The 10,186-nt window shown below is 56.0% G+C and overlaps 1 protein-coding gene across 2 annotated transcripts; it reads right to left on the bottom strand.

Annotated features, from left to right (window-relative positions):
- Nucleotides 1–830: 830 nt before the first annotated feature.
- Nucleotides 831–8,901, bottom strand: SLC35C1 (solute carrier family 35 member C1). 2 transcript variants are annotated; one of them, XM_019975697.2, is made up of 3 exons: nt 8,795–8,901; nt 6,634–7,160; nt 831–2,757 (listed from the first exon to the last, which is right to left on the bottom strand). In XM_019975697.2, the coding sequence occupies exons 1-3, from the start codon at nt 8,824–8,826 to the stop codon at nt 2,198–2,200; spliced, it is 1,119 nt and encodes a 372-aa protein (XP_019831256.2). In that variant the 5' UTR covers nt 8,827–8,901; the 3' UTR covers nt 831–2,197. The 2 variants fall into 2 exon arrangements, with proteins under 2 accessions (XP_019831256.2, XP_070660225.1); XM_070804124.1 differs by lacking the exon at nt 8,795–8,901 and adding an exon at nt 8,504–8,576.
- Between the last annotated feature and the right edge of the window lie 1,285 nt (nt 8,902–10,186).

Below are 10,186 nucleotides of genomic sequence, written 5' to 3'. Positions count from 1 at the left end.
TATATCCCTTCTCTGTTTAAGGGACCTGGTGATGGCTTTAAAACTGATTAGAATCAAGACCAGATGGACCACTGCATTGAAGGCTGATCACACCGTGACCCACTCTCCTTTTCTATACACCCCCCTCGCCAAACAAAACCTCTCACCACTCCTTGTGTACTCTTTCCTCAGGTTAATCTTGTTTCCTGGTCATTCTACCCCTGCTCCTGGAGCCCCTGCTTCCCTAGTAATATTCAAACACCCTGGCCCTTGTGAAGATGTGGTCTCTCCATCTTCTGAGATCTCAGGGCAATACTGCATCTGTTACGGGAGCCTTGATGTGTGTTTATATTCTTGTCCCTGGAAGCAGATTTGGGTTCTCATGCCAGTATGTCCCACCACCAGTGCCTGGCATGCAGTAGGTACTCAAAAAATGCTGGGTATACTTAAGGGCCCTGTGGTGAAGCAGCGGTGCTCTGAAGGCAGAGACTTCTGTCTGACTCCCACTGCTGCCTCTTTCTTCCTATGCTCCTTCCTGAGCCTCCGTGTCCCCATCTGTAAAATGGGGGAATGGGTGATGGCGCCCACCTCAAGGCGTGTTGGGGAGGGTTGTGGAAAAGAACGACGGAGCAAGCACTCAGCAGCGTCTTGCCTCCGGCAAGAACCCAGAAAGTGGCGACAATTACCAATAGGAAACTTGAGGTCTGGGATCAACCCCTGGCCTGGAGGGAGAAGAGGTTCTGAGAAGGACTGTTGTGCTAGAACCCAGGCTTGCTGATGGCAGGGCTGGGTCTTTGTTCATAGGGCCCATCCAGACCCCGCCTATCCCTTCTCACTCCACACATACAAGATGTTTTAGTCCAATTTTTAATTAAACCGCACACAATTCAGGGCATCAAGTCCCACCAACTTCATTAGAAACCACCTGGGAGGGTGGAGGGACTGGAAGAGAGGGGTGGTGAGAAGACCCCCTCTCCCCAGCCTTCTGCTACAGGGACTGAAAACATCAGAGTTACCCCCAAAGCTGGGTGGGACGAAACACCAACAGAAGGGACAGGAGCCAGGAAAGCCACCCTGAGGCCCATAAGGTGGGGATGAGCGGAAGCGAAGATTCTTTCAGCCTTAAACTCAGGGATGTTCGCAACTGTTAGCTGAATGCTTTCACCTAGATCAGGTTACCAGCCCAGCCCTACAGGAACTGTATCTTGAGGGGGTCGGCACAGCTGAGGTAGAAAGCTCTGAGCTGACCCTTGCTCCCACAGCACCTCCTGGGGAGGCAGAGTTCGCAGAAGCCAAAGTGGCTCCCTGGCTCCACTTCTGGGAGGCTGTTCCCTGAGCCAGGTAGCTGTGCCAGGTGGCAGCTGCCCCTTAGGGGCAGGGGAGTGAGGCGGGGAAAACTGTTGTTGGGGACTGCGGGAGAGTGTCACTGAGCCTGCTGAACCTGTGAAGGACGTACCATGTTCAAACAGGGGAAACATGGGGGGCAGACGGCAGGGACAGGGAGCTCTCCCATGATGCAGCCCGTTGCCAGGCCACTTCCCAGCAGCCCTTGTGGGTGCCAGGACCAAGCTTGGGTACCGCAGACCTCTCACCCCCTTTCATGGGACCTGCTCATCTCATCGCAGAGAAGAGGGAATGTTTGCCCATTTCCTCCCTCAGCCCAGCCCACGCTCTCCTCCAAAAGAAGGCTGGTTTGGGGTGTGGGGGGGGTGTGGGGGGTGGGTCAAAGCTATGCTACCTGCCTGGGACACAGAGAGGTGAGGTTTCTCAAACCCTAAGCCTCTGGTGGGGGTCCCAGCCCCATCTCCCCTGAGTGTAAGTGAAGACTCGCTGGCTTTGCCAATGCTGTCCCTTCAAGGTGTGGCCTGTTCCCAACCTCAAAGGTCGTGTGGAGGTAGAAGGCCCTGGAAGGGGGCACAGTCTCTGGCACGTGCCCCTGTCCTAGTCCCTGCAAGCTGCTGCTCCTCCAGAGAACCTAACTGGCTCTTCTCACGGAGGTGTCCCTCCTCCCTATGGGAGGACAAAACCCTGCAACTAGGAAAGGGGTTGAGACGGGTCTGGCAGCTTTCTGACGACACTGGGAAACACTGGCTCCATTTCAACCACCAGGTTCCCGTCACGTCTGTAAGGCCATAGTCTCCGAGTCCAGAGAGACACCTTCATTGCATTCAGGGGCGTGCTCCCAGGGGCTGGGCCGTGCCTGGGTCTCTGGAGAAGCTCACACCTCCATGTTGCTCTTCTCGTTCTCCCTGGGGTGGGGCTCCTCCTGCGTCTTCTTCATCTCCCGGCCCCTGACCCAGGTATAAGCAGAGGAGCCCCCCAGCACCATCATGTTGCTCGTCCACCAGAGAAAGCTCTTGGCCTCCTCGTAGTAGAGGACGGCCAGCACCGTCTGGGCACAGGCTTTGGCTGTGCCAGACACGTTGTGGGTCAGGGGACTGGTGAACTTGATCTGCAGTCCCGTCACATAGCCGATGGCGAAGCCGAACAGGCCGCCCAGCGTCATCATAGCCCAGAAGTGGGCGCTGCCCAGCTGGGGGAAGGCGAGGAGGGCCCGGAGCTCCCCCAGCGCCAGGAGCAGGGGCAGGAAGAGGACGCAAGCGTTGGCGTTGTTGTAGAAGGTCAGACGCCAGATGCTGCCGTCCACCGCCGGGAGCACCTTCTTGGTATAGATGGCGTTGAGTGAGACGCAGAGGCTGGCGAGCACTCCGAAGAGGGTCCCCGTCCAAGACAGGGTGCCCTCTGCTCCTTCCTGGTCCACTCCAAGCCAGAAGCCACCTGCAGCGGGGAGAGGGGAACGAGCATGAGGAGGAGGAAGGACAGAGAATTTTGCCGCCCAAGTTTACAGACTGTGTCACGCTGATCTCATCATTCCGTCCCCCTGGCCCTTCCTGCAAGAAAGGTGTGCAAAGTCTCCACTCGTGCAAAGCACCACACAAGGGCTGGGGGAGTTAGGCCAGGGTAGGAACCCTTCCTCATGGGGCTTTGCATTCCAGCAGAGGAGAGAGCCATTAAAATGATTCCTGTCCCAATTACTTGTTTAATTGCAATTGTAATGAGGTCCATAAAACAGGACAGGGTGCTGTGAGAACCCTGTAACTGGACGACTGGGCTGGCCTGGGGCCCCCTCAAAAGCAACGTGTGAAATGGGTTCTGAGGGTTGAGCGTGGCTACAGCACTTAGTGGTGGAGGTGACCCTGGGCGAGTGACTTGAGGTCTCGGAGCCTCACTCAGCCTCCCGGTCTGTGAGATGGGAGTCTACCCTGGTGAGAAGCACTTATGGCCCGAGGCCTTTGGGGCTGCTTACTCTGAGACTATCATTTTGTGACACCTCCTACCCATGGAGCCTCCCCGGCGCCCCACTGCCCACCCTCAGCTTGGCATGCTGGGCTCCCCAGGCCCTCGAACCCCATCTCCGTGCCACAATCACCCCGAGTCGCCACTCTCATCTCCCTGCTTCTCACACCAGGGTTCAGCACCCTTGACCATTTTCTGAACCAGAAACGCTCTCCTCCTTCTTGGGACATTCCACTCATTCTTTAGGTCAAAGCCAGCCTCTCCAGGGCTGAAGTCTCTCCTGGTAACCCCAGCACCCAGACCTCTTCCTGGCTTCCTCCTGCCTGTGCTTTCCTTCAAGACCCTTGCCTGCCCTGGGTTGGTAGGCACCTGCCCACGGGGACAGTACAGCCTCTCTAGCTTAGACCCCACTTTCCCAGAAGGTAGGGGCCGAAATCTTACACGCGTTGTGTCTCCCACCACATGATTTTGGTGTCAGGGAGACCTGGACTCCGATCGGGCTCTGTCATTTAAAGGCTGGGTGGCCCATGGAAAGTCTACGTAAATTCTCTGAGCTCCCATGTCCTTCCGCTGTAGACATCTGGGTTCATGTTCTTGACCTTCCCACTCCAATCAATCTACTCTCTACCTTGCAGCCAGCATGATCTTCCTACAGGACAGATCTGCTCAGGTCCTGTCCTGGCTTAAAGCCTCTCTGGGCATCTCCACAGCCCTCAGGAAACAGTCCAGGCTCACTTAACTTGGGCAGCCTCACAGGCACAGCCTGCTCTGGCCCAGCCACGCAGAAATGCGTGTTTTTTCTTCTGCCTAGAACGTTCTCTCCTCACTTCTTCCTTACATCCATCTAGTACTTCCTTTGGAATGCCAGCTTAGAACCCTCCCTCCCTGCTTTTCTCTCTCCCGTCTCCACCCCGCCAGGGTTTCCTCAGCACCTTTTATGTCTGAGTCATGGCATAACTTCTTGACTGCCAGGCATCAACCCCATGCCCTCCAGGAGCGTGGGAGCTGCATCTACCTTTTCAGAATCTGCATCCCCAGAGCTCTTGGCACATGCTTGGCCAGTGAGTAATATCTGCTGAGTGAATGCATGTAGGTTGTTTTGGAGGTGGTCGTGAGGATCAGAGGAGACAAGACTGGGCCGTAAGCACTTGCTGGAAGTGTTCTCTTTCTCGTCAGAACCTTTGCAAAGAGGTACCCCCAGCCTGGTTCTGGGGGCACAGCCAGAGGGCCCCCAGCCCTCCTGCCGGTTACCTTTTGAGTCCAGAAGAGGGACTGCCCCTTTTAAAATTCCAGACCCCAGAGGGAATCTCAGCCAACAAGGAGCACTGAATGATACTGTCCAAGGAAGGGAGGAGGAGGGGACCAGGACGGGAGGAGGAGGGGGCCTGGAGAGTCACCTGAGACCCACGTTCCCCGACAAGGAGGAACTGGGGGGGGGGGTGGTGGAGGGGGTGGGGGGTAGGGCAACACTGCGGAGAGGAGGCCCAGGCGCTGGGCCAGCAGACAGCACTACCTCCTGGGCGCCTGTCCCAGCAGCCAACCAGTGAATGTCCTTTCCCAGAAGCTGTCTCACCATCCACTACTCTGATTACTTTTCAGACTTGGGCCTAGTTTCCCTACAGACTTCACGGGCCTGCATGTAAATTAGCCAATCAGGAAGTCCCTCCCTCTCCCCCCACACCGCCCACTCCATAAATTCAGCGGGCTGAAGTGGAGATCCCTGGGGCATTTGTCTAAGTAAGGCCTGGGAGTCCATACCAACTCCCTGGGGGAGGAAATGGGAGCTGCTGAGATGGATCTGCCAGGGGTCTTGGCAGCTGCCATCACTCCAACCTCTGCCATTCTCTCTCTCTCACCTTGAACTGAGACTGGGCAGGCCTAGGTCCACAGTGGCTCAATGAGGAAAACATTTTCTAGGACAGGTGGCATGGGATGGGCCCCTCCCCGCCACTGGTGCAACTCAGCTTGGGGACTCAGATACTAACCAAGACGATGTAGGTCAACCAAGATGAAGTCTGCAGAACCAGGAAGAACCTGAACAGGTTCAAAGAAAGATTCCGTTCCTGGAAGACTGAGCCTCAGGAGGACTCTGAGGAGGTGGGAAGCTGGAGGTGCTCCTACCTAATGGGCTGCAATAAAACACTTTGTGATGATGGAAATGATCTACCATCTGTGTCGTCCAGTACAACAGCCACTGGCCACACGTGGTGACTGAGCACTTGAAATGTGGCTACAGAATCAGGTCACAACTGAGAAACTGAATTTTAAAAATGTCATTGAATTTGAATGGAAATAGACCCATATGGTCAGTGGCTACTGAACTAGATGGCACAGTTCTAACCTCTAGGACAGGGTCCCCAACCTCCAGGCCATGGACCAGTACGTCCTGTCAGATCAACAGTAGCATTAGATTAGAAATACAATGTGCAATAAATGTAATGGGCATGAATTATCCTGAAACCATCCCCCCACTCCCAAGTCCGTGGAAAGACTCTTCCACGAAACTGGTCCCTGGGGCCGAAAAGGCCAGGGGCCGCTGCTCTAGGGGACAAGAACAGAGCGGAGTGATTAGAAATACAGGCTTGGGGGAGCAGCCAGTTTGAGTATCCATCCCAGGCTGGATACTTCCTAGCTGTGGGGCCCTGTGAGTGACTTAACCTGTCTGGTGTCAGTTTCCTTGTGTGTACGTAGTCGGTCATGGTGATGATAATACCATTCAGGCAACCTCTGGGCAACATAGGAGATGCTGTATGCAAATAATTAACACAATGTCCCCAGTAGTAATTTTTATTTTCTGAGGGTCAAGTCTGGGAAGACAGCTAAGTTATCCCATAGCATATCTCTTGCCACCGTCTCAGGCATTATCGTAAGCCTGCAAGGTCAGAGGATGATGGTACACATATATTTATTAAAAGATGCAATATCCTCTAGAAAGAGCACTGGGTGAGAAGTCAGGACACTCGAACTCTTGAGAAGCAATAGAGTACAGTGGTCAAGCGTAAGGAGCCAGATTACTTGATCAGATCTCACCTCTACCACTTACTAGCTATGTGCTGTGTGATCTTTGACAAATCACTTAACCTCTCTGTGCCTTGGTTTTCCCTGTGTGAAGTATAGATTGTAATCCCATCTTGTTTGAAGGACCCTGATTAGGCCCCTAGCTCGCTGGATGACCTCCAGAAAGTTATTTGCCCTCTCTGGACCCCAGACTCTTCATATGACGGTCAAAACAAGGGAGCCGGGGCAGATAAAGCCCAAAGATGTTTGACAGGGTTGTTCTTTAGGGTTTCAGCTCCCATCCTCCCCCAATCCCCTCCCCACTGTGCCCATTCCCTGTGTCCCTGGCTGGCCACTCACCGATGATGACGCTGCAGGTGAGCAAGGCATAGAAGGAGGTGGTTTGCTTGAGCAGCAGGTAGGAGAGCAGCACATTGAAGACGGTGGTGAGTGAGCGACCCACGTTGTAGAAGGCCACACCCACATACTTGAGGCAGAGGTTATTGAAGGTGATCATGCCAATGAAGACCACAGACAGGGGCAGGACGCTGCGGGCCACCTTGAGGTCCAGGTGCAGGGCGGGGAAGTCCACGGTTCCAGGGCAGCAGGTGGCCAGTGAACTGAGGCCCTTGCACAGCAGCACGGTCACCAGGCACTGGTAGAAGGTGACGAAGATGGGGGTGTCCAGCCGCAGGGAGGGGCTATCCAGCAGGTACTTGTTAAGGAACACCATGGAGATGGACGTGACCCAGTAGAGAGAGACGACCAGGGCGATCTGCAGTGCCCGCAGTACAAAGGGCTTCTCCTGGCTGGCCTCTGCCTCTCCAGAGGGATCGGAAGTCCCCATCAGTGCCATGTGCAGGATTTTTGACCGCTTCAGAGAGGCCCTGTTCATGGTAGCAGAGGAGCTGGGTCAGCTCACAGCCAGACTGATTTCCTGGAGTACAGGGCAGCGAGCTCACATCTGCTTTCTGCAAGCTGAAGTCCTCAACTGTCACATGGCGGGTGGCCTGGAGGCCTCCCACTCTTCTCTCGGATGGAGAGGTTCTGCTTTGGGGTGAGCTCCACCACCTGCTCCCACCCTCAGGGGACTCATCAGACAAGACAGGGGAAAGGTGCCCGATGGGCTAAGGCTGGACGGAAATGACAAGTTAGGGGAGAAGGGGCTGGAACCGAGTAAGAAGGAAACCAGCGGGAAGTGGGGGAGGGGAGGAATGGAAGAAGAAAGGGGGAGCAGGAGAAACGCAGGGCGAAGGGGCTTCAAAAGGGCGGGGGACAGCGTGAGGAAGAGGTGCGGAGAGAAACATGCATAGGCTGCTATGGGAGAGAAAAGGTTTGCAAGGCGAGAAGGGGGAGGCATGCAAGGAGCTGAAAAGAGGGTGTGCGGGGGGGATTTGGAAAGAGGGTGCAGGCGAGGTCAGGGGCGCTCAGGGCCCGGGTCCTCCGGACCCGCAGTGGACTGGGCGGGTCCAAGCCCACGGCGCGCGGTCTTCCCAGGCTCCAAGCTCCCACTCGGTCCCGAAGCCTCCAGATACCTGAGGCCCCTCCCCCGGGGGAGGCGGGACCAGGACTCATTTCCTGACACGCCCCCAACACCCTCCTTAAAGAGCCCGCGCGCCGGTATCTCCCTTAAAGCCACAGCGTCTGAGAATTGGCCTTCCGAGTCTGGCTCGCGGTGGGCCCCTGGCAGCCCGTGGGCGCTCCTCGCCCGCAGCTTGTGGTGCTGGGTGTTGGATCTCGGTAGCCGCGGAAGGGTCCTGTGGGTGCTAGAGCCTCGGCCCCCTTCCAGCAAGCCCTCCCTCCCTGCTCCATCTCCTCGAGAGGCTTAACTCCCTCCGACTCAGCTCATCTGCAGGGCCATCTTGTCCCTCATCCGGGCAGGACCGCGTCCCCGGAGCCCTGGCGCCACCCCGAGTCCCCTGGGGTCCAGAGAACCGTGGCCCCGCCGCATCTCTCCACCTAGCCGCGCTCGCACTTCCAAAACCTTGTTGCAATGGCCTCCTTCTCCCTACTTTCTCAGCCCCCAGCCCTCTCCCGAGCCTGAAACCCACCCCCCAGGAACGCCCCCACCCCAGATTCGAGGCCCTCCGGGTGGCCCAATCCGACCCTCAAGGCAGCACCCCACTCCCCCTCTCAGAAGCCCCACCCACCCACCCCCAGGCCGGACCCAGCCGCAAGCTCCTGCCCCGGGGCTGGCGGTCCCTAGCCGCGAGGCGACCCCGGCGCTCACCTCCTCTGCACTGGCCGCCTGCCCACGCAGCCTGGCGCTGCACCTGCCGCGCCGCGCCCAGGGCCGCGCCCGCGGGAGATTACTTCCTGCTCCCAGCCCCTGGCGTGGGCGCCGCGCCAGCCTCGCCCACCAGCTCCCCACGTGGAACTGGTTGGGCCGCAGGGCGACCCAGGCCGCAGCCTAATCTTGGCTGCGAGTTATCCCGCCGGTCGTGGGAGCAGGCCCCCTTCTCTTTCCAAGGCCACCCCAGAACCGGGTATCCCGCACGGGATCCCCCACCACTCCAGTTACCGCGGCTTGCAGGTCCCAGTACCCCGCTGCATTCGACCGGCTGCCGGCCTGTGCTTCCAGAAATGTGTTCGGGGGGAACAGCCGAGATTCTTCCCGCCGGCAGTCCGGCGGTTAGTGGAGGGTCCCCCTCCCCCTCCCAAGGATGGGGCCTGGGAAATGGTCGCCAGCCTGGGCCATCACTCACCAGGCAGCCAGGAGGACCGACTTTTTCCTGGTTCCCGCTCTAGACACTAACGTTGGGTAACTGCTCCAGAGTTACCGTCCTTAAAACTAGGAGGCTGGACTTTGCAAGTGGGTCTCAACCTCCTAGCTGATATGGTTGAAAGTAAGGACTACGATTTGTTTGTAATATTTCAAACACCATTTGATTAGTCCCTTTTGATTTGTGAATGAGAAGTCTGAGATTTACTTGAAAATACTTAGAATTCTCAAGACCACCCCGCTCCCCTGCAAGAAAACCCCAAAGGTTGATAGATAAAACGAGACAGGCAATTGTTGAAGTTAGGCTTGGGTACATGGAGGATACAAGAGTCTCCTTACTTCTATGTACATTTGAAAATTTCCATAGTAAAAAGGTAAAACCTATGGAGTACATTTAGAGTCTTACTTGCTAACTGCATAAACCCTCACCAGTGTTTCAAACAGCCCATGGTGGGCTATGGGAACTGAAAGGGTTGCAGTGGAATAAGCACCCATCAACAGCCCCAGCCAGGGCAGACCCCCAGGGTGAGCTCTGCCCCAGGCCTGCCTTCTTCCTCCTGAAATGGGACTTCCTGCTTCCTAGTTATGGGCAGGTCTCTAGGTGGAGGATACCATTTGATCACCTTGTCACCTTGGGGATCAAATTACCCTTTGGGGGAAGGAACGGCTTAAAGGGACTGAGCTGGTCCTCTGACTCGGAGCGTCTCACTCCAGGGCCAAACATTAAAGGGTGTGGGTTTCAGTTTGTGAAGAGCAACCCCTAAACCTGCTCTTCTCTCTTAGGCCTGATATTTCACCATGACAAATACTTTAGTGACACACAGGGCAAGCTTGTTTCTAAGAGGCTGTGGTTTCCTGGAAGGGCCCTTTAGCTTGGCAGGTTCAGTTCAGTTGCTCAGTCCTGTCCGATTCTTTGCAATCCCATGGACTGCACCATGCCAGGCTTCCCTATCCATCACCAACTCCCAAAGCCTACTCAAACTCATGTCCATCGAGTCGGTGATGCCATCCAACCATTTCATCCTCTGTGGTCCCCTTCTCCTCCCACCTTCAATCTTTCCCAGCATCAGGGTCTTTTCCAATGAGTCAGTTTTTCACATCAGGTGGCCAAAGTATTGGAGTTTCAGCTTGAGTGTCAGTTCTTCCGATGAATATTCAGGACTGATTTCCTTTAGGATCGACTGGTTGGAT

The sequence above is a fragment of the Bos indicus genome, chromosome 15 (assembly GCF_029378745.1).
Source record: "Bos indicus isolate NIAB-ARS_2022 breed Sahiwal x Tharparkar chromosome 15, NIAB-ARS_B.indTharparkar_mat_pri_1.0, whole genome shotgun sequence".
Taxonomy (NCBI): Eukaryota; Metazoa; Chordata; class Mammalia; order Artiodactyla; family Bovidae; genus Bos; species Bos indicus.
The sequence above is the reverse complement of the archived record's forward strand: the minus strand, read 5'-3'. Positions and strand labels throughout refer to the sequence as shown.